The 24,164-nt window shown below is 46.5% G+C and overlaps 2 protein-coding genes and 1 long non-coding RNA gene across 15 annotated transcripts; 2 read left to right on the top strand and 1 right to left on the bottom strand.

Annotated features, from left to right (window-relative positions):
* Positions 1–944: 944 nt before the first annotated feature.
* Positions 945–4,082, bottom strand: LOC125748020 (protein snail homolog Sna-like). Its single transcript, XM_049023810.1, has 3 exons — positions 3,420–4,082; positions 2,361–2,786; positions 945–1,980 (listed from the first exon to the last, which is right to left on the bottom strand). Exons 1-3 carry the CDS (start codon positions 3,493–3,495, stop codon positions 1,796–1,798), a joined length of 687 nt encoding a protein of 228 aa, XP_048879767.1. The 5' UTR covers positions 3,496–4,082; the 3' UTR covers positions 945–1,795.
* Positions 4,083–10,858: 6,776 nt separating this feature from the next.
* LOC125748015 (uncharacterized) lies at positions 10,859–23,849 on the top strand. Of its 3 annotated transcripts, XM_049023802.1 has the most exons (7): positions 10,859–10,999; positions 14,519–14,637; positions 14,897–15,010; positions 15,166–15,276; positions 22,386–22,626; positions 22,700–22,814; positions 23,466–23,849. In XM_049023802.1, the coding sequence occupies exons 3-7, from the start codon at positions 14,918–14,920 to the stop codon at positions 23,725–23,727; spliced, it is 822 nt and encodes a 273-aa protein (XP_048879759.1). In that variant the 5' UTR covers positions 10,859–10,999; positions 14,519–14,637; positions 14,897–14,917; the 3' UTR covers positions 23,728–23,849. The 3 variants fall into 3 exon arrangements, with proteins under 3 accessions (XP_048879759.1, XP_048879760.1, XP_048879761.1); XM_049023803.1 differs by lacking the exon at positions 14,897–15,010; XM_049023804.1 differs by lacking the exon at positions 14,897–15,010 and having other exon boundaries at positions 15,169–15,276.
* LOC125748023 (uncharacterized) lies at positions 17,625–22,369 on the top strand. 11 transcript variants are annotated; one of them, XR_007399433.1, is made up of 7 exons: positions 17,625–19,963; positions 20,014–20,120; positions 20,171–20,220; positions 20,321–20,513; positions 20,607–20,699; positions 20,750–20,794; positions 20,988–22,369. It is a non-coding gene; the product is annotated as an uncharacterized LOC125748023 (long non-coding RNA). The 11 variants fall into 11 exon arrangements; XR_007399431.1 differs by having other exon boundaries at positions 20,014–20,070; XR_007399432.1 differs by having other exon boundaries at positions 17,625–19,913; positions 20,014–20,070.
* Positions 23,850–24,164: the final 315 nt, after the last annotated feature.

The raw sequence follows: 24,164 nt of genomic DNA on the forward strand, positions 1-24,164 counted from the left end.
GTGCCTGTAGCCGTCTCCCGTTCACCCTGCGCTCCCGCACGCCTGCAGCGACTTGCTGATGTTCGGTGCCAGCAAAGGCTGGGAAGTCACAGCGTTCTCACAGTCCGTCTGTGTGTCTGCAGTCGCTGACTGTCTGGGCCGATGTTTCACAACTGGCTTAGCAGCAACCCCCCCCGCCAGCACACACACACACAGATTCCACACATATGTTATGCAAGGCAGTTCAACAAAACAGCCCCCCTTCCCAAACAGAGATACAACATTTTTTTTTCTTTGTAGGACACAAAGAAAATATTTCAGAAATATCCGCTCAGAATAGAAGACATTCCTAAAACAGACAAAATAAAGAATCCTGAGACACAGAGCGACAGTCCATTAGTGGCTCAAACAACATTCAAAATAAGAACAAAAGATATGGATCACAACTAAGAGTAAGAGTGCTGTGTCTCAGGGGGGAGGGGGGTGTTAACAGGAATGAGGACTCACAAGCACACACATACCTAGAAATACACACTCACACACACACACACACCAGCAGCCAAGTGGCAGGCAAGTACAATGTCTTGCACGTCCCGACTGGATTAAAAATAACAGCATCCCATTCCTGTGCCGGCAGTCACTCCAGCGTGCGAATAAGATTGCGACAGCTGGCTTCCTGCCAGCCCCCCCCAACCCCCCCACCTCCAGCAAATAATACAGCACCATGACTCAGAGTGAGTGTGCACACAGGAGTGGGCCGGCTCGGAGGAACAGGTGTCGAAACGCAGCAGGTGCACACAGCCAAATCACTCTGCCGCACTGCCTGCCGCCTTCACCTGTTCCTCTCCCCTGCAGCGAGGTCCTGTCCCCCCCCCCCCATCAAAAGAAAAAAAGCCCAGTCAGCTTCTTGTTAGGCCCCCGTTACCAAAGGCTGTCCCACCTCCCAATAAGAGAGACCCCAAGAGTACTAGCGACATGTAATAATTTGTTGTGTTTTAATTCATACGAAATACAGAGGAGCATAAAATAAGATGGTAAAAACGCAAAGTGAAACCGCACAAGCATTTTACAAAAATGTCATCCCCCAAGGAACAGGAGAGGAGTTAAAAACATCTGGAATCTCATTCAAAGAGAACGGGCCAAGATTACAAAAAAAAACAAAACATGTGAACCTCTGGAACACTGAGCTTTTCATAGAGTTGTGTCCCTGAAACTAATTTACTTCTCCTTCCTTTCGTCCCCTTCCAGGGCAGCTGGGCTCCGGCAGCAAAGGAGGACGAGCACATCTGCCTTCTGATCCAGGCCTGTTTAAACGAGAAGGCCATGTGGTCCGGGTGCGAGGCTGACGCTGTCCTGCTACAGGCTGGGCATACACACTGAGATACACTGCAGGGGCACCAAGGTGTACAGAGGCCCCTCAGAGCATGGTAACTGCCATCAGCTGCCCTGCCCCCCCCACACCCGTCTCAGCTCAGGCTGCCTCGTCCTCATTGGCCACCAAGAGAGCAAATCACCTGTCGTCGCAGTGAAGGTGGGCGTTTGTGCACATGTCCACACCAGCGCAGCTGTCCCAATACATTCCTGAGAGAGTCTGCACCCCCGCAGTCCCCCCCCCACCAAACCTTCATGTGAGTGTTTGGGTGTGCAGCACTCCTCAAAGACATGGCTAAGAATGGCTATACCAATGTTCCCCAGGAGGAAGTCCAGTCCCCCCCAGAGTTCATTGCTGGGGGTATGGTCAGGTGTCCAGGGCGTGATGGAGAATTTGGAGAACAAAACAACCCCCCCCCCCCCCCCCCATGGGCTCCAGGGCCGCTCACATGGAGACAGAGCCGCAGCCAGAGGCGGAGTGCTTGTGCAGCAGGGAGATGCGGCTGAAGGTGCGCGCACAGGCGCTGCACTGGTACCGCTTGACGTCGGCATGCGTCTGCAGGTGGGCACGCAGGTTGGAGCGGTCAGCGAAGGCGCGGCTGCAGTGGGGACAGGAGAATGGGCGCTCACCTGCGGGGGGCGACAAAAAACGCATTCATCTCGACACCCACTGAATGCAGAGAGACAGACAAACAATCAATTAATCAATCAGTCTGACTCTCACATATTAAACCACTCACTGAGACTTTGAAACATGTGACCAATTAGATTAGATTAGAATATTGACTCTATTCGTCTTTGAAGTTCTAAGGACTTTGATATTCCAAGTTTTAACGGGATTTGCAGCATTCTTAAGCATTACCTTACATTCACAAAATCCAACACAAAGCCACACTTCTTTACAGACTGTTCTCAACTCATTGTCTAGCTAGCATGTGAGACAGGACTGTCCTGCCACCCTGAAGGAGGGACTGTCCCCCCCGCTAAGTGGACCGGCGTGATGTAATCACCGGTGTGGGTCCGGATGTGGCCCCGCAGTAGCCAGGGCCGGGAGAAGGCCTTGCCGCAGGTAGGACACACGCACGGTAGGGTGTGTGAGCGGATGTGCATCTTCAGCGCCCCCAGACTGCTGTACTCCTTGGGACAGTGTTTGCACCGCATTGGCACACGTGGGGAGGTAGGCGTAGGAGCGTCATCCACGGCGGAGGCTGGGCGCTGGGGGGTGCGGAGGGGCCTACGACGGGCCGGCTCCGGACTTGGGGGGTCAGATGTGCGCCCGTCATCCTCCTCTTCCCCACTGCTGCTGCTGCTGGACGGGGAGCTGAGGTCGAGAGGCCCCGAGGGCGAGGTGCCTATGGTGGGGGTCGGAAGGATGCTCAGGTTCCACACCAGTCCCACTGCAGAGTGCTCCACGGGGGGAGTTGCGGGGAGGTAACCTACAAGCAGAGGAGCGCATATCCTATCAGGAAAATATGCTCAGTCTTCAGTACAAACACCACCACGCTCTTTAGAAACATTCTGGGCAGCAACGCTAACAAATTGGGACGCCATCTTCACAACCCAGCAGTGATTTTCCGAGAAGTGGTGCTTACGGGACACCCAGAGGGATCACAGAGGAATAACATGAAAGCACCGAAGTCTAACAAGTTCTCCGACGCTGTCTGGGAGTTTTACTGCCCTGTCTTATAAGGCTGACATATCTGACACATTTAAAAGGCACTGAGCTGTTATTCCGTGGTCATTAGAGACTCGCCGCCATCCCCCCGCACTTCACACTTCTTCGCTAATGTACCAAATTAACCGTCAGACTATAGCCGCGGAAGCGTTATCGACAGCAATTACAGCATGTTTTCCTAAACTCCTTTAACATTTTTAACATTATTCAGTTATGCCACTCAAAGATTCTAAAAAGACTGTGTATATGTTTAAAAATCCGAATACATCCGTTTAAATCTGTTTTAAAGACAGTTAAAGAAAGACAATAAAAACAGCTGCAGTGGCTCCAAGAAAGTTTGGCAGCTAAACTATTATCCTGTCCGATGGGAAATTAAATGAGGCCAGTTACTTACCAGTTTGGCTCTCCAGCTCGCTATAATTTGGTTTCTTGCTGGTGAAATATTTCTTAACGAGAAAAGACCGCGGCATGGTGTATTATAGTCTGCGATTGCAGGGAAAACTGGATGTAGACGCCGGGCGCAGAGTCCCAAACTCAGCCTACGAGAGCTGAACTTAGGAAGTGAGGCAATCACGACAATAATATACCCAGCTGGAAAAAATGGAACTGCCTGCAGATTATCAGAGAAGCAAAGTCCACTCCGGCTGCCAAGAGCTGGTCAATTCGGCTCCCCAAGCAGCAGTTCAACTGCCACGCTCAGTGCACTGTTCTCTCGGTGCGGGGATGTGCGCTCCTATCCCGTCCTGGGGGTGTGTGCGCTCCTGTCCTGATGCTGCTGTTCTCCCAATAACGGAGATGTGCGCTTCTGTCCCTATGCAGGTCCTATCACGATATCGGGTGTGTGCGCTCCTGTCCTGAATCGGGGGATATGTGCTTCCCCTCCAACTCCCTCCTCTCCCCATGCCTGGGATGTAGCGCTATCTCTCCGCCCAGCAACCCGAGACAGGGGACACGTCACGGCCGGGGCTGTCCCGCAGGGACAGGTGCCCAAAACTCTCCCAGGCTCTTCATGGCGATCGCTGTCATATATATAAGCTCAAACATCGGAGTATGAGACAGTTTGATATTGGTGGGGGCAATCTTAATAAATAATGAATTCCAAGGCGGTCTGATTACTGGGGGACTGGGGGGGATTAAGCCAAATTTAATAATGAGGACTACACAGTCCTACAGATCCTACGCCCCTGAGCCCAAACGTAACGTAACGTGACTTCCCGTTAGTTAACTCTCAGGGTAGTCAGTGCATCTTATACATGTACAAAGTGAAAATAAAAGTACAAAGCACTTTAACACCTTTATTGTAGTATATGAAAAAAACAGCTTTAATGACTGTCTGTCAGCAGCTCCATTGAGAGCTAAATCAATCATGTGACTCCAAATGGGCGTGGCGTGGCGGTGCAGTGGTTCGCACTGTTGCCTCACACCTCTGGCATCAGGGTTTAAGCTCCATGTGTGTGGAGTTCGCATGTTCTCCCCGTGCCGTTGTGCGATTTCCTCCATAAACTCCGGCCCAAATGTCCCCCACGATGTGATAAAAACATGTTTTCTTGACGTTGTGGAGACCATTTTTCAGGTCCTCACAAAGATCTGTGGATGCAATCAAAAAACTAAAACTGCCAAAAGTCTCGTATTTTGTTTGGTTACTTATGGTTAAGGTTAGGGCTGGGTAGGGGTTAAGGTCGCCGTATTGGGTTTACAGTTTTTCCCATAGAAATTAATGGAGAGTCCGTGTGTGTGTGTGTGTGTGTGTGTGTGTGTGTGTGTGCGCACGCATGCGTGCACCATGTAATGGGTTGGCATCCCATCCAGGGTTGTTCCCTACCTTGTACCTATAACTTCCAGGATAGGCTCCAGACCCCCCACAACCAACCCTGAATTGGATAAGCAGGTTCAAGAAACTGATGGATGGATGGATGGATGGATGGATGGACTTCAGGTGCAGGTAAATGAATGCAGAGCAGACCGCATGGACCGGGCAGTAGGTATCATAAAGAGGGTTAGTAAATACAGTCTCTTCTTGTCATGTTCTGTGTTTATAATTTTAATTTACTATTTACAAATGAATAATAATTTTAAAAGTTTAAATATCGTTTGTCAGTTGATCAGCAGCATTCAAAGTTTAAGATATAAGTACTCAATGCACAGCAGTAAAGTTCTATGTTTATTAATGACTCTATTCTTATTCATCAGGTAAGCAAGGTAATCTTTTAATGTCAAAGCCAAGAGTCGAGGTTTATGTTTGTGATTAAATCAACCGTCCAAGTTTGAAGTTTAACACAATTTTTCTGTTACACTGTGACAGTCCTAGGTAAGCAAAAACTTTAGAAGTTGGATGGACATAACTATAATATTAATCAAATTGATTTACTGGGTATGTTATTTAGTTTGCCGATGAATTCTTATCCAGATAAATGAGATTGCAAAAACCGCAGCCAAATAAACTCACTGATGGTCAAAATGAACACATTCCTGTCACAGTCTGAAAACTAGCTGTCTAGCTGTTCCTAAACTGTATTCACTGTGCTGGCGAGTGTTCCAAGATGGACTGGGCTTTCAGTCAGGGTGTCTAGTACCCCAGGCATGCTGTCCAGGTGTCTCTGCATTACAGGTACCTAACCTAGCTGCCTCAGTAGATGATGTAATATTTTTGCCCATGTAGATATGGAAAGAAAGTCAGTTTATTTTAAAACCCGGACACCCTGAGAAGACTTTTTCACACGGGCCCAGTTTTAACCCGCATGTTTCCACAGCGGTCAGATGCTCATCAGCCCCAGTCAATACGCAATACGGCTGATAGCTCACAGTGATAGGCTGGCTGAACAGAGCCGTCATTTCCAGACAAGCCAGACGTGTAACTAATTGTAATGAATTAGTCACAGTGTTAGTTGCGTCACACCGGTTGCAGCGATAAAAGCTCAGCTCCGCAGTTAGTCAGGACTAGGCAAATTCAGCTGGGAGCCGTCACTGTGTTTACACACCTCTGGCTCTTTAGCTGTTCTGCTGAGATACATTAACTCATTCTAAATGATCTGATTAGAGACCAGGCATAGGGCGGCCATTGTGTGTTACCCATAAAGACCTCCAAAAGGAGATGAATTTGTATTCGTTTGAAATTCATAACTGCACGTTTGTTTTGTTATTCATATGCATGTTTGCACTGCATGCAGCTTGTGAAGTATGTTATATTCTCTTTGTGTCGATGTTGTGTGTTGCACTGTGTGCAGTAACTATGCTGTGGCTGTCAAGCTCTTGCATTGCACTACCTGAATATGCACAAAACTGCTGCATTGATCACATACTTTGCATTTATTCATCTTGTATTTATTCTTTATCTCCATTAAGCCCTAACTTCTTCATTGTCATGGTACTTTCAACAGTAGCAACCGGCCTTAGTCATGTGGCAAATATGGATTCAGGTTCTGGCTCTGAATAATTCGCCTCCCGTTTCCCAACAAATTCTGCTGAGGTTTCCTACCTTCCGTGTGAGTCCGGTGACAGCAGAGCGCCCTCACTGCGCTCACTCACGCCGGGGTGGGCCGCGGCACCATGAGTCACGCATGATGTATTGGTGCTAACAGGTTCCCACTGCTTCACCCATCTGGGCCCCATTACGCATGAGAAACATGCTAATGAGTGCAGCCCCCCCCCCCCCCCCCCATGTATGCATGAACAGAACATAGCTGGCGTCTCACCTCGCCCGTGACGACACAGAGAACGGACCCCAACACAGATGGCGGCTAACAGGCGGTTATGTAAGCCGCGCTCAGATCAGTGATCTGTTGGTGTTTTCCTCAGGATGTCTGGCACAGACTATTAGCACACCTGAGCTGTCCAGGGAACACCAGGCTGTCCCTCAAGGTAGCTGGCACACACCGCGTTGGTTGTAAGCGTCCATAACAACTATTTATATATATATATATATATATACAGTATATGACCAGAAAATGAGGGGACAACCAGAGAAAGAGAGACAATGCCAATGTTTATACTGCAGGAAAATCCCTCCAGAGGGGAGTACAGGACATTCTCCATCCATCCATCCATCCATCCATCCATCCATCCATCCATCCATCCGTCCGTCCATCCATCCATCCATCTCATGACTGCTTATCCTGGGCAGGCGCTCTTGCGGCTGTCAATTGCAAAGAAGGAATAATGTGTTTTGCTTGGGGGGTGTCCAGCACACTAGCAAAATGCAGACAGCGGGGATGGTGCGTGATGCTCCTCTTTTTCCACTCGCCGTGCTGTGATTTGGACACACTTTCTGCTTGGCTGAAGCGCACAGTCCGTCGCGCATAGATCAGTGGTCGAGACGACAGACTCTGAACGTGCTGGTCCAGCCTCCCACCGAAACGTGACCTGGTGGATGTGACTTACCAGCTGTGAATGGTGGTGCCTCCTCCAGACACCCGACTCAGCCAGACTTTGGCTGGGCAGCCAGGTGACCTTGGAGCCTCAGATGTTTTCTCCCTTCATGGGAGTTTTTGGTTCCTCTCCTCCATTGTCTTCTGGCTTTCTTTCTCTCACTCTGTCATCCCTTTTCCCTATTTCATGCATTATTCAGTATAAATGATGTCATAGTGTATTACCACACACCATGTAAAGCGCCATGGAGGAATTCTGTTTTTGAAAGGCGCTATATGGAAATAAATTGAATTGAATTGAACTCCTTGGACAGGCTCTGCTGCAGGAGCCCTGAAGGGACCTGGATGGCTCGAGTAAAACTAATCAGCTGTATGAATAAATAAGCATAAGCCACTCTGGATAATTGAATCAGGGCTTGCAGGGACAAAAGAGCAGAAATCTTTGTTTCTGATCTGCTGGGATTGGACTTATTCCTTTGGGACCATAAAACCTGTACTCTCATTACAAATGCATTAATAAATATACAGTAGCTGCAAGCAACAATAATGGGGCCAAGCATGTCACCGTGGAAACAACTATATGTCATTTTATTATAGAAATGGCTAACAATATGCAAAGGGGCCCACAGATCATATACCATGAACTAACACAGCAAAGGAAAAATTTAAGAAAAACTGTAACACCAACAGATCAGGAACGAGTATTGGAAGTGAATCACTGAGGGAAAAGATATGGTTTTAAATTCTGCCTAAAAAGGGAGATAGAGGCAGAGGTGTAACAACAGGACAGGCAGAGCGGGCAATGGGAGCTGGGAGGGGGCCCCTGAGGGCGGCCGATTACATGGTACATTGCAACAACGAATCTGCTTTATTTGTGTTGTTTTTCATAACAGTGAAAATAAAGGTCTTGTGTTTATTAAATTCTCTTTGATGATATTATAAATCTACAGCTTACAGTAAAATAAAGAGAATGCATTTTACCATGCCGGGGGAGGGGGAGTTTGAGGGCCTCAGGAGTTTTTTGTCTATGACCCCCAGAGTCCCTAGAATCGCATGTGGATAGAGGTTAGGTTCTGCTTTGTAGTAGCGAGTTCCAGAGCTTTGGAGCTTTGGAACTGAAAGCCCTGCCACCCACAGAAGCCGAGCAAAGCGAAGCACCAGTAGGAGACCAGTGCCTGCAGACCTGTGGGAATGGGCAGGTGTACACACAGTCAGTGATGGCTTGGATACAACGCATGTGGCAGGGGATCCAAGCCATCACTGACTTCAAGACCCCGCCACGAGTGTGTGAAACCGACGCCTCTCGTCCAGATGCACTCAACTACTTCTACGCCAGGTGTGAAGCCCAGAACACCAAGCCAGCGCAGAAGACCACACTCCCGCCAGATGACCGAGTGCTGTTCCTGTCTGCAGCCAGCGTGAGAACGACCCTCACTAGAATCAACCCACAGAAAGCTGCTGGACCCGACAATGTACCCAGACGTGTGCTCAGAGCCTGCGCTGACCGACTAGCCAACGTCCTCGTGGACGTTTTCAGCACTTCCCTGAGGCAACCTGTCGTCCCGCAGTGCTCCAAGGCCACCACCTTCGGCCCTGTTCCAAAGAAGACAAGCTCAACGTCTCCGAGCTCAATGACTACCGCCCTGTAGCACTTACTTCAATCGCCATGAAGTGCTTTGAGTGACTAGTCCTGAATCACATCAAGAACCAGCTCCCCCCCCACACTAGACCCACTGCAGTTTGTGTACAGAACAGATCAACAGACGATGCACTTGTCTCTGTCAAGCCTAGGACACCAAAACTCCCACGTGAGGATGCTGTTCATCGACTTCAGCTCAGCAATCAACACTATCCTCCCTCAGCAGCTGATCGCCAAGCTGGACCAGCTTTGACTAAACACCTGCAACTAGATTCTGGACTTCCTCACTGGAAGGCCCCGGACAGTCCAGATCGGCAACATTAGCTCCAACACCATCACGCTGAACACAGGCGCCCCCAGGGATGTGTGCTGAGCCCGCTCCTCTTCACGCCCCTGACAAAGAACTGCACCTCCAGCTCCAGTACGGATCACATCAGTAAATTCGCGGACGACACCACTGTTGTGGGACTCATCAGGAACAATGATGAAACAACACACAGGGAAAAGGTGCAACGGCTGGCGACCTGGTGCAAGGACAACAATCTGTCTCTTAACATCGACAAAACAAAAGAGCTGATTATTGACTTCAGAAAGACCGAGACTGACCATCCCCCACTGAACATCACTGGCGCCGCAGTGGAGAGAGTGAAGAGCACCAAATTCCGGAGCAGGTGACCTCTTCTGGACCAGTAACACCAGTTCCTTCACCAAAAAACCCAGCAGCGCCTGCACTTTCTGAGACTGAAATAGATGCATCTCCCCAAACCCCTCACCACCTTCTACAGGGGCACCATCGAGAGCATTCTGTCCAGTTCTATCCACAGTCTGGTGTGGAAACTGCCACGCCCCCGACTGCAGAGCCCTTCAGAGGATTGTGCGGACTGCTGGGTGCATCATCAGCAGCTCCCTCCCCAGCCTGCAGGACACTTACTCTTCCTGCCGCATCCGTAAGGCCACCGGCATTATGACTGACCGGTACCATCCCACCCACGAACTTCCATCCGGAAGAAGATTCTGCAGCATCAGGAGCAGGTCTGCATGACTGTGCAATAGCTTCTTCCCCCAAGCAGTCCGGCTCCTGACCAGCACGCTGCCCCCCCACACTTCACTCTTTGCTGCTCACCCTGAGCTGCACTACGTAACACTTTATATTTATTCATTCCGATCCCATTATTGCTGCTATTATGTGAATATCCTATGCATGCCTGGACTTTTACACACGTATTGCATTCTTGCACAACTTGCCTTAATTTGCACAATATAACTTGCTCACTTACTCATCCTGTATATGTGTACATTCATACTGTTTTCATACCGAATGCATTCTCCATGTCATTGCACCGTCTTCCTATTCAGCCCTAGTCTATTGTCTTTACATTACACTAAAATACTGTATTGCTGTACTGTAGCCACCCCAAGAAATTCCTATATATATCCCTTCTAATGTATGTTCATTTAGATAAATATATGTATATAGTGTATATTATTACCCCTCTCACCCTCATTGTGATCTGTTTTGTGTGCTGTTGTGTTTTATGTTGCACATATGGTCATGGAGAACGATATTTCGTCTCGCTGTATACTTATTGCGTATTGTTGGGATGACAATAAAGCTCTAATTACATTTACAAGGGAGGGGGAGCTCTGTGATATACTGGGGAGCAAGACCATGTATGGCATTAAAAGTTATCACAATTAGCTTATACTGTTGATGGACGAAATTGCACTGTTTGGCTTCTAATAAATACATTACACGCAGTAGTGATTGTGATTTGACCACAGTGTAGGGCTAACTAAAAGACACCATCCTTTCAGGCTCGGCTATGTTTCTCCGCCAGGCTGCGTGCAGTGCCGTCCATGTACCACTGGAGGTCAGCATCGTGCCTCCATGCTGGTGGAGAAGCCTTGACATGGTGCTGCAGTTGGCGTGAAAGCATGCAACAGCCTACGGTGTTCACGGTTGAAGTTTAGGTAAGCTTAATTTCCAGGTAAAACGGTTTTGGCAGGGTTATACTCCCATCAGGAGAATGCGGGCTTGAAGAAAAGACGAGATGCCGGCTCTGTGTGTTTTCGCCAGTGAGTAAATCACGGCTGCGGTCACAATAATCAGATAACGCCTATCTCTTTTTCGGTACCTGTGAAGATGTGGGTTTGTCGATTGCTTTCGGCTTTCTCAGCTGCGTCTCCTGATAGACTGCCTCTTGATAGCCTTGCAGCAAACAGCTATTCCAGCATTTTAGAATGCTTCTTTTTCGGGAGGGGGAGCGGGCAAGTCGATAGCAGGTGTTCATCCGCTGCCCTCCCAGCCCCTCTGGCCGAAAACTTAGGTGGGGCGGACTCTAATCTGGTTAGCTAGGTGTAATATTTCACCGTTGCAACTGCCACTGCCTAAACTGTAATATTTACTGAGTTAGACATCCATTTTGCGTAAACATGCGAATGAAATGGCAATCTAAAAGTCAGCTCCCGTTGTTTCAGATCTCTTAACATTCACAGACCCCACCACCCTCGGTAGATTTCGCCATTCCGAGGGGGGTTCGAGGGCGTAAATATCTTAAATGGCTACATGTTTGATCGGTAGCAAACAAAAACCAGGTAGACAGGGGGGTTCAAACGAACCTGCAATTTTACTACATGACTCCGTGTTTGGTGGTAACTCTAGGGGGGTATTCCATAAAAGTAGCTAAAGAAAGCCAGACTTTCCCGAAAAAGTCAGACTCAACCTAGCGCCATCTCTAAACTTCGTTCCACTAACGCAGTTCAGCTTTAAATCATAAAGGCTCATATGAGACAGACTCGCATAGTCACACTTAGTGCCCACACCCGCGATGTTTAAGAAGCCCAGATGAATGAATGAACGATAGATTGATCAAATGAATCGGAAAGCCTGTAAAACGAGAGCAGTGTCTTTTTTCCACAGCATGACAAACGCTGCTGATGGATCTGTATGAAGAAGCATTGACATTATTTACGCATTTAGTCTGTCTGCAGTTCTTTCCCAAGCCAACGCCCTGGCTTTATGGCCATAGTATTGCCTTTTTAGCGATTACAAGTGCCCAGTACGGTGGTACAGTGGTTGATGCTGTCGCCTTGCACCGCGAAAGTTCTTGGTTCGATCTGTATTATTTAATCTCCGTAGTATACTTTCAATGGCATCCGTGTGAAATGTTCTGCTCAAATAACCGTATCTTGTATTTCTTTTTTTTACTAATAAACTTTCAAAGTAGATTGTGACTAAAATATAAAAATATGTTCCTGTTCATATTATTTTAATTTTTCAATTCCATGTTAGACCTTTGTAATATAGATACGCCTTTATTCCACTTATTTTGGAATAAACTGGAATGCTGTGACGTGATTTTTATAGGCTTTATTAAATTTATTACATGACATGAGTAGTGAATAGTAGTACTGAGTAGTAATTTCGTCCAATGGTACGATCTTTTGGGAATCTGATCCCACACGTCGGGCGTTCTTTGAAACACCGCTTAACTAAGCGGGACAGTGAACCTGTTCCACAGCAAACTTTCACTCGCGTAAGTTACCATGGTAACTCAGCGGGGATTCGTTCCAGAAACGTTGATGGAACGAATCTCCCACTAGAGCCAGAGCCACTCCCAATTAATTTTGTTGATAAAACGAAGACGAAAAATACCCAACTATTTTTTTTCTATGACGAAAATAGAACGAAAACTAAATGAAAGGCGCCTTTAATGACGAAAACTATAACGAATGCTTTTAAAATCACTGTTAACGAAAAAATGTCACAAAAATGTTACAAAGAAACAACTGGACAATGAGGGATGTGAAGCTGTTTGCACATCTCTATTACGCATGACACGGTCCGCCAACAAATAAAGAGTATGAAAACAGTGGTGCAATTTGTATGTGAGGAAGTATGTCTGACCATGCCTTCTGCAATGTCTTCTGCTTTGAATGAAATCGTCTGCTAAAATATAAACTTTGCCATATCGTGGAATTATAAGGGCCCACCTGTCAGGTGAGGCTGTAATTACCCGAACACGACGACAGATGGAGGCAGTGTTCATCTTTTTGGCACAGACATAGGCAGGCAGACTGCTTATCCATTCCAGTGTTATTGATTTACTAAGGCATTTGTTTTCTTTTTATCTTTGTGATAAAAAAAACTCTTCTCTTACGCTTAGGCTAAATGCAGTTTGTGTTAAGGACACGCATGATGATGTCTTCTCATTGTTTCCTGTTTTTTTCCTGCTATGATCTGATTCCACACAACTGTTACTCAAGGTACAGTGAAGTACAGAGTGACACTTAGATCTTGAGGCTCCAATTTATTAGACCATTTAAAATATTTTTACGTAGGCCTAAGTTATTTTTTCCCTTATTTTAGCTATCTTGAAGTCCTTTAATAAAACAAACAGCACAAAAATATTTAATTTGTAATTTGGTTTGGATCATCGTCTAGCACAATACCTGGTTTAGGCTCCCTTTGGCAATAATTACTTCACACCAGTAATTAACGCCAGGCTCCCCCTCTGGGGATCCATTGTTCTGCTGGGGTACTTTACCAGTCACCCGGGTAACGACAGTGAAATCCTGAAGGGTGTGATTGGAAGGAAGGGCCTGCCCATTACCAACCTGAGTGGTGCTCTCTTATTGGACTGATGTGTTAATGACAGTTTGTCCATAACAAACACCATGTTTAAACATAAGGGTGTTCATCAGTGCACTTGGCACCAGAGCACCCTAGACCACAGTTCATCGATCGATTTTGCAATCATATAGTTAGATCTGCAGCCGTACGTCTTGGAAACTCGGGTGAAAACAGGAGCTGAGCTGTCAACTGATCACCATTTGGTGGTGAGTTGGCTCAGATGGCAAGGGAAAATGGTAGACCCAGACCCTGGTAGATCTTGACCCTGGTAGACCCAGACCCTGGTAGATCTTGACCCTGGTAAAAAAAAAATACTCCAGGGTGCTGGATGAATGACTGACCCTGCACTCAAACTCCAAGCTACACTCCCACCTCTTTAAGTGAGTGTGTATATCTTAATAAAGGAGAGCGAGATAGGACATACAAAAACTTGCACGCATTCCAGTATACCTGTACTTGTAGAAATGGCAGATAAAAACTTAATTTCATTTAGATGACACACCTGCACACATATTCTTTTTCAGGGTCTCTGAGTCTAAAAGTGACATGTGCACATGTGACGGACAGGAAACCCGCCCCACTCACATGGCCTTTCCCCCAATCACCAAGTCCCAGCGTTTTCTGAGGTCCACCTGTGGCGCAGTTGCTGTAGGTCTGATCTTCTGTTGCTGTGATATTTTGCTCAGTTGCTTCATTTCTGGCCCCGTGACTCTGCTTGGTGACTTGCTGTCACTCGTGACTCATGGGAGCCATGTTTCTGCGAACATGACCTGCTTCTCCTAGATCTAGGCCTTGCATTACACATGGGTGCACTGTGCTGGTCAGGCCTTGTTAAAACACAGTGTCTCTCTACTCAGTCCTCAGAAGCTGCTCCCTGCTCACTCAAGGGCCAAACTCCTAAAGCACCAGCATGTGATGAGATGAAGATCATCTTTAGAGATCAGAGCATGGGAAAGATGGCACTGCATAAACCCAGGTAACCTACCCATGGGGCTCAGGGCAGACTCACCATTAGTCACCTGAGGTGTGATTTTTACTGTTTGTAACATATAACAAATAGTCATAATTTTAACCTAAGCAGGGTTGGTTGCCTACTTTCTAGCAACTCTGCTGTCCTACATGTTGCTGTGGGATTTGCAATTTGGCATAAGAGATTGGGTGTGAAATGGAGAATGTGTTTAGGGACACTAAGCCAGGTACTGGCATGAGGAGTAATAAACACAGCATACCAACAGGAGGCGCCGTAAGACTCAGAGATGGAGGGAGAGAGGGAGAAGGTGCTTTATTTCGGTACAGGAGATCACCCACCCACCCACAAAATAACGAAGAGCCTCATCTCTGACAAACATGTAGGTCTGCTGACCGGATGGATTAATGATGCTCTGAGACACTCCGCAAGCTGCAGGCCATGTTAATTATAATGGCACGCAAGCAGATGCAGTGATTTGCTAAAATAAACAGCGACTGGAGCAGCATGAGTGAGCTACACCGTTTCATTCTCCAGCAGCACCTGCCCGGGGGAGCTGGGATTATTTTGGTCCCTTCAAAATGGGGTCAGCAACAGAACAAGGTCTCTGCAGGGGGAGGCATGTATAAGACGGCACGCATCCTGAATGTGAGTAACCATTGCGGGGCGGGGGGCTTAACTGTCCTACTTCTGAAACACAGACTCCTGTTTTGCTGGCAATGTGTGAACAGGTTGTCCTGTGTGACAAAACCAGTTTAAATGTTTACTGCTATGTGGAAGAAAAATGAGAGCTGCAACGGTAAGAAAAATGTGCCCAGACTGTTTTGGAACATTTTAAAGACGGTAACTGTTCTAAAGGCAGGGAGCTGTAATGAGGTGAGTCGAACCAGCAATAAAGACTAATTTGAAACAGATAGGAAGCAGCGAGTAGTTATTAGAGGCACAATGTCACAGTGGGCCTGCGTTCACAGTGGGGTACCGCAGGGTTCAATTTTAGGACCACTAATGTTCCTAATTTACATTAATGATATTGATACCAATACATACAGTAAACTGGTTAAATTTTCAGACGACACCAAGGTGGGTGGTGTAGCAGATAGTGGACAAGCAGCACAGAGGCTACAACAGGATCTTGATTTAATTAGCGACTGGGCTGATACCTGGCAAATGAATTTTAACATAGATAAATGTAAGGTAATCCATACAGGGAGCAAAAATATAAAGTACAGATATTTTATGGGTTCCTCTGAAATAAAGTTAGCTGATTATGAGAAAGACCTCGGTGTGTATGTTGATGCTTCCATGTCCCACTCTCACCAGTGTGGGGAAGCAATTAAAAAGGCCAATAGGATGTTGGGTTACATTTCTAGGTATATGGAGTTTAATTAAGTAAAAGGAGGTGATGCTATGATTAAATAATTCTGTGGTAAGACCCTTCCTAGAATATTGTGTCCAGGTTTGGTCTCCAGACCTTAAGAAGGACATTGCTGCCTTGGAAAAGGTGCAGCGTAGAGCTACGAGAATGATTCCTGGTCTTAGAGGAATGTCTTATGAGGAGAGGTTAGCTGAGCTGAATCTGTTCAGCCTCACACAAAGGAGATTAAGGGGGGGACATGATCCAGGTATATAAGATTCTAACAGGTCTGGATGCCGTTCAGCCAAATGGCTATTTCAATATTAGTTTAAATACTACAACTCGTGGCCATAAGCGGAAATTAGTGGGAGAACATTTTAAACTGAATTTGAGAAAACACTATTTTACACAGCGTGTAGTTAGAGTATGGGATAGTCTTCCTGCTAGTGTAGCACAAGCTAAAACTCTGGGTTCGTTTAAATCAGAGCTAGATAGGATTTTAACAACTCTGCCCTATTAGTTAAGTTCTCCCCAGACGAGCTTGATGGGCCGAATGGCCTCTTCTAGTTTGTAAATTTATGTTATTAATTTTGACAAATACACTGCAGTTGTTTTCAGATACGATACGTAGTCATGTCTAGTATAAAATCAACTGGTGTAGATTTGTTAACCTTTTTTCAGAAATGACATGCAGAATTATATTTCGTATATATATATATATATATATATATATATATATATATATATATACACACACACACACACACACACACAAACAAAATAAACAGAATTTGAAAAACTTCTGAACCAGACAGCACCACAGCATGACCTGTTTTAGTAATAGATGGTCACACAATTGTGTTAGATATTTTATAGAAACGGTTTTATTTACATCTATATGTCAGAAGGATTTTGAATGTGAGGGGACCACATTGGCATAAAACTAATATTTTATGTTAAATGTGGGGGGTCCAAACGAATAATTATGAAATGTAAGGGACACGTCAGATTTAATGGCGACGACGCCCATGTCTATATGTTTCTGTCCCAAGAATCTTCACCTGCACAACAATAAGGCGTGAAGAAGCGTGCAGAGCAGACTCAAGGGGAGGAGCCGGGGATCTCACCCAGGCTGACAGAGTATTATTAACCATGAAGTCCGTCTATTCAATTGTTAATTTCCGCCACAGCTGTAGCTTTGAGTTCCACTCTTTCCTCACAGGCGTCACAGATGCCATGATCACTCCTTCTGCCCCTTTGTGCGGCTCTGTGATTATATGTAGATTTGACCCCGCTGAAGGTGCCGGTCGTCTCCTTTCTGTAGCCCTCAGGCTCAGTCTCTGGCTGTGTAACTATCCGATTGGATGGGCAACATGAGCAGGCGGGGACAGGGCGTTTCCTACCGACCGCTGGGGTCTCACAGTCTGCTGTTCTCGGGGTTCGCAGGGGTCCCGCAACAACATAAAGGGATCGTGGGACAAAGCGCCTTAAAACACGAAAAAGGGCAGTTTTTCAGTATGACTTACTTCTTCTGAGAAGAAAGCGCTCTACGGTAATTAGCTACCTCAAATACAGGATACCTAAAGTGTGTCTCTTTAATTATCATTATTGTTATTCAAAACTTGGAGAACCAGGTAAGACGTTTCATACGCCCTTCTCCATGTAGATATTGAAAATAATGGGGGTGCTGTTGCAATAGTCTTTGCACGTTTGAGGTCTTGTACATTGTTATGTTGCAGAGGCACGGCTTACGTCTGCTTAAAAGGATTATATTATGCATTTCTACAAATATAAAGGTAAAAAAACGCATACGGAAGGTAGTATAACATCGGGATGAACCATCACCGTATTTTTACATATTCCATACATTTCCTTTTGGAAACGCAAAAGACAACATGTAGTTAAGGATGACATATCAATACTACTGGTTAATTTATAGACGTGATTAGCGGGTTCTGTTTGTTTTTATCATTTTATCTATTTGCTCCCATTCGCATTTTGTCGCAAGTGTTACGTTGAATAAATAGTTAAAAATATTCCTTCAAACGCAAGGCTTGATCTACTGGTTCGACTTTGATGTTGAAAACACGACATATTTTGCTGGGTGATTATCCTTTCGATATATGACAATAATGCATTGATGTACCCTCCGTTAGTTTTACTTTAAATGTGCTTCACGTCTCAGAAATCTGCACAGGACATTAATACAGTGTTATTATTGTCAATCTGCTACGAATTAAATTTAAACCGTTTGCGCGGTGCATCTGCTGCAGGCACTGAACCCCTGGGTTTGCTGTGTTGGGACGGGTACAGAAAGGCTGTCAGATGTTTCTGATCTAAACACTGTTGCAATCGGTGAATTGGACTTAAAATCTGTTTTCATCGGTTTCATCTCGCATCCCACTTTCCCATCGACTGGATTGTGCGTTTTGTTTTTCGTCGCGATAATAAATAGAACCATTTTCTTCATGCCCACATCGTGTATTTCACAGCCGTTTCCAGCTGTTATCTTATAGGGCGTCTGCGTTTTGCGTGCGAATCTCCTCCCACCTGCGGCACGGATTAAATCGGGTTCATGACCGAACAATATCCTTAGCTCTTATCACATATTTCATAATGATTCTTATATTTAGACATATAGACGTTTATTATAGTTGCCCATTGAGATTTTAGATTTCCGGAGTAACCGATAGTTTATTTTTTTATTTGTTTATTTACACGAACGTAATCCTGCATCAATGCATTAGGTAACAGTGGTCCACCTGGGATTTAACCATTAACAGTTCCTCCACAAGTAATAACCGTCACACGTGATCGGGACCCACAGTGTGGGGTAAACACCATGTTGGCATTTGTTCCTTTTGCCATTACAAATCCCTCATCCTCCTCCTCTGAGTAAGACCAAACTAGGACTGGTGCACCAGAGAGAAAGGTCACATGATTCCCTGCTGCTATGTGACCAGATACTGTTGGTGTTCTGCTGGGGATGGTCGAGATACTCTCTGGAGTGACCTCAGTCTCTGGCTCACTGCAGCGGCACTGGCACGCTGCTGAGTTTACCTTGCTACCCGCTTCCTAGTGCCTGCTGTAAGGAGAGAGCACACTGATGTGCTGCTTCGGAATGCTATACCTGTGGTTTATGGTTATAAAAGCAGACTTCAGCTCAACCAATATTTTGAAAGTAAGAGAGAACAACCCAGAGGTTTAACTGAAGGAGCATTTTTTTCTTTATAGTGTGTAGGGTTGCACATTCAGTTTTGTTGGTGCATTCGTGGCCGTGTTTCTCGTGTGGTTTTACTGGGAGTGATGTGTGGTTCAGCGGCTTCAGATGCTGTGTCTGTGATTGATAGGCTGTCTGTTCAAATCCTGTGGTCGACTGAGTGATTCCACTGCTGTCCCCTTAATTGCTCTCAAACAGACATTGCTATGGATAAAATCAAGCAGAGCAGAAGGGCACCACATCTTCCTCACGGTCTCTCTGGCTGGTCTTCGTGTCACCCTTCGTATCACACTCATCTTCACGGCTGAGATGAGTGTGAGAGAGAGGGTGCAGCACTCTGTCATCCTGCTTGTGGTGTGACCCTGCCTCATGATGTCACTAATCACATACTTATGACTGTACTCTCAGTATTTTAAAATAAAGCGCCTTTTTTTAAAAGCTCTCCTAATTATATTATAACCAGGAACACTATATAACAGCTATTTTCTGTTTAGTATAGTTTCATAATGTGGGTTCACACAATGTTTGTTTTCAAATATCTGGAAAAGTTTGTGACAATGAACCTCATTATCTCAGGGCTGTAAGGAGATTTCTACTGCTAAAAGGAGCAGAAGTCAACTTCATCATGAGATTATTCCCAGATAACAGTGATACTTCGAGCCATGTGAACAGTGAACACTTTTCCAGAGCCTGTATTTTGTGTGAGGAGGGGTGTGAGGTTAACCTATGAAGCACAGAGCCTGTATTTTGTGTGAGGAGAGGTGTAAGGTTAATCTGTGAAGCACAGAGCCTGTATTTTGTGTGACGAGAGGTGTGAGGTTAACCTATGAAGCACAGAGCCTGTATTTTGTGTGAGGTGAGGTGTGAGGTTAATCTGTGAAGCACATAGCCTGTATTTTGTGTGAGGAGAGGTGCGAGGTTAATCTGTGAAGCTCATAGCCCGTATTTTGTGTGAGGTGAGTTGCGAGGTTAATCTGTGAAGCACAGAGCCTGTATTTTGTGTGAGGAGAGGTGTGAGGTTAATCTGTGAAGCAAAGAGCCTGTATTTTGTGTGAGGAGAGGTGCGAGGTTAATCTGTGAAGCTCATAGCCCGTATTTTGTGTGAGGTGAGGTGCGAGGTTAATCTGTGAAGCACAGAGCCTGTATTTTGTGTGAGGAGAGGTGTGAGGTTAATCTGTGAAGCAAAGAGCCTGTATTTTGTGTGAGGAGAGGTGTGAAGTTAATCTGTGAAGCACAGATCCTGTATTTTGTGTGAGGAGAGGTGTGAGGTTAATCTTTGAAGCAGAGAGCCTATATTTTGTGTGAGGTGAGGTTAATCTGTGAAGCACATAGCCTATATTTTGTGTGAGGTGAGGTTAATCTGTGAAGCAGAGAGCCTGTATTTTGTGTGAGGAGAGGTGTGAGGTTAATCTGTGAAGCACATAGCCCGTATTTTGTGTGAGGAGAGGTGTAAAGTTAATCTGTGAAGCACAGAGCCTGTATTTTGTGTGAGGAGAGGTGTGAGGTTAATCTGTGAAGCACATAGCCCATATTTTGTGTTAGGAGAGGTGTGAGGTTAATCTGTGAAGCACAGAGCCTGTATTTTGTGTGAGGTGAGATGTGAGGTTAATCTGTGAAGCACATAGCCTGTATTTTGTGTGAGGAGAGGTGTGAGGTTAATCTGTGAAGGACATAGCCTGTATTTTGTGTGAGGTGAGGTTAATCTGTGAAGCACATAGCCTGTATTTTGTGTGAGGAGAGGTGTGAGGTTAATCTGTGATGCAGAGAGCCTGTATTTTGTGTGAGGCAGGCATAGCAACGGCCAGGCATTAAACCCAGAACATGGGCTGAGAGTTTCTCGTGAACCAGACCGGGGACATCAGCCAAGGGCTATTAACCTCTTGTTTTGGGTCCCAGGGGGTGTATGTCACTCAGAGAAGGTGTCAGTGTTGGCAGAGGAGGACTTGGGCCCAGTTAGATCCTTACAGCTTGCAGGCATCTTCATATGTTGTTACACGGTGGTGACACAAATCCATTTAGCTAGTAGGAGGAGGTGTGGGAGCTGACAGAGTGCCATGTAACCTGATGGGGGCGCTGTGTTTCTAGGAGCTGACAGGGGTGCTGTGTAAGATCATGTGTAACTAGCTAGAGAAGATCTGACTTTTCAGCTTGAACTTCGGGGCAGTTGGGTCTCTCACCTTGAGAATGCCTGACATGTATTTTGGTCCTGAGATATTAAGTGATTCCTAGACAATTAACAGCATAGATCCTGCAGTGAGATGTGAGCTAAAGAGAGGACTGAGAATGGGTGTGATGTGCTTGCTTGGTCCAGAATGCCAGCAGCATTTCAAACAGCTTGCATCGCATAATGGTCTCTTTAGTACACCTTTCTGATAGTCCACCCTGCTGATGATGAAGACGTGAATAAGGTTCTCCAGTTTATTTTCAAAAAATTCTCTTCTGGCTAAACAATGTAGTGTATCCAGGGAATACGAATTCTATCTGCGTTCTTCATGTGGGAAGATCTGAAATCCTGGGAAAGCTATTATTGGCCAACCTGTTCTGTGGCCTAGCCATGTGAACACAAGCTAGTAAAAAAAAATGCTGCTTCGTGGCACAGTGCCCTATGTGTTGTGCTCTTAAGGGGCCCTGACCTTTCCCAGTAAAGTTGCTGCATGTGTGCCATAATTGTCTTACTCAAAGGCTGACCTCTGCTGGTTGACTGGCCATTGCAATGAATGCATGGGAACCAGATATTTCCAGATATTATCAGATATTACGTGGACCCACGAGACTTAGTCGCACAGTGATAGACATCCAGTATTCCATCCTGGCTGCAGACCCTGACATAGGAGCTGTCATGTGAGGGCAGCTTCTCAAGGGATAAAGAGAGTTTATTGTCAAGTGTGCAGTAGCAGTCGGTTAGGCTGTGCTATGAGAATCTCTCTCTGCCTGTCCTTCCGGCTCCCGATAAACACAAATTAACCAAAAAACACCAGCACTTGCTTGCTGCACAGTGTAGCCGTCTGCCAGCAGAACCACGATAAAACTAGGATTTAAAAAAGCAGAATTGTTTTAAAATAAAGAGTGGTCTCTTAATTTTTTTTCCACGGTTGTACATGGGCATGCTCTTCGGCTACCATGGTGCCCCCTGCTGTTCCTTCTGAGCTGTTCCTTCTCTCTCCACGATTCCTAAATGCCCAGGCACCCAACAAATCCAGACCACAGGGTCCTCCAGCTACACAGGAACGAAAAGGGACACAAAAGAAGGGTTGGCGAGCCACGCAGAGGACAGGGTCCAGTCCCCGCTCCACCCCCGTCATGCTTCAGCTCCTCGGCAGCCTGTTTTTTGGAGGACCGCAAGAGGCACCGTCTGACGCCAAGCACCTGAAGGCCCGAGTGCTGGAGGCTGACGAGGAAGGCTGGGTCCTGCTTGGCCTGCCCGGTGAGCTACCCCGAGAGCACATGGCGAGATGGGCAACTTTATCCCCCCCTCATCCACTCATCTCTTCCTGCAGATGGCGCTACAGTGGACAGCAGCCCAACAGAGGAGCTCCTCATCCAGTGTCCAGATGCGTCTTCGCCCAGTTCTGCCCTGGAGGACAGTGTGGCTAGTCTGGTCAGCAGCGTGAGGTGGGTGAGGAACGCCCCACACATGACCAGCCCCCACACACCCAGCAGACACTCGTGTGCAGAATCACAAGCACACAAAGACGAGGGGGTGGTGAGGCGCTCAGGGGCTGTGTTCGGAAGGTTGCTAGTTCAAGCTTCAACAAAACATGTTGTGTTGAGCGAGGCCCTTAACCCCCCCCCCCCCAGCTACAGGAGTGTCTCAGAGTAGCTCACCATGCACTGTGACCCCCAAGTAAGCCCTCAATTCTTCATGTATCTCACAAAGAGCAAGATGGGGTAGACAAAAAAACAGTTTCCCCACAGGGATCAATAAGTTGTTGCTATGCATCATTTGCCTTAGTGTTAGTCTTCTACCAATACTCATTTTAGCCAAGGACATACTATTCACCACAAGCAGATTTTACTGCCCTTACTGCCGTGTTAGTGGGGCTTGAGTAATGATAACTGTCTGCCCTCTATGCTGAGACACACCCTCAGCCAGCCTCTGCATTTGTTGGTATATGTTCTCTGTAGGTTTTGATCTCAGAATGTACTGCAGAAGATGAAGGTGGGCAGTAATTAACAGACCAGGGTTTTTCTCATGCCTTTGATATTTCAAGTGTTCTTACTGTTGCCTTAGTGCTTGTGCCCATTAACTTTTCCCTCTTGCAGGATGCCAGCAACAGCGTCCTCTGGTGGCCAGATTGGCACACGGGGCCAGGCAACACAGGGCGTGGCACCTCGACCAGGCTCCCTGACCAAAGTGACCCTGGCTGGCCAGGTCCAGCGGGCCCAGGCACGAGCCAGCTGGGGCAGCCTGGGTCGTAGTCGGCTTCACCGTCATAACTATGTCTGCCAGCGGGGCCGCTGGCACACCGCCCACACCCGCAGCAGTGCCCTGCAGCAGCCCTGTCCACGCAACCTTAGCCACTAAGATGCTACATTCCAGCGGGAGGAGACATGCTATTCCCATCCACGCTGGTATTCCACACCTCCATCAGTGCTGTAGCCCTGCTGCTTTTAGCATAAAATCAACCAATCATCACGATGATCACATCTTTTGCAGTTTGATTGTTTCCTCTTCTTTTCTCTAAGGTTCTTCAAATCGTTTTTCTTTCGCCTGCCCATCTGAGGGAAATTATTCTCTCAAATGCCATGACCCATCCCTCTCCTCTCTGTTTTGCCTTTTAAATTCAGAGGTGTTTTCCTTAAGCTGGCCATGGACATACAGAACTTGGTCATGGTCAAATGGAGAGGTCAGGCTTCCCAACAATTCCAACGAAACTTCGCAGCTCTCATGCTGACACTCGTGCCACACGCGCATGTCTCAGCAATGCAGAGAATTCTTTTTTGCTGGAAAACAGCTCTGTA

Source organism: Brienomyrus brachyistius, chromosome 8 (genome assembly GCF_023856365.1).
Source record: "Brienomyrus brachyistius isolate T26 chromosome 8, BBRACH_0.4, whole genome shotgun sequence".
Lineage (NCBI taxonomy): Eukaryota > Metazoa > Chordata > Actinopteri > Osteoglossiformes > Mormyridae > Brienomyrus > Brienomyrus brachyistius.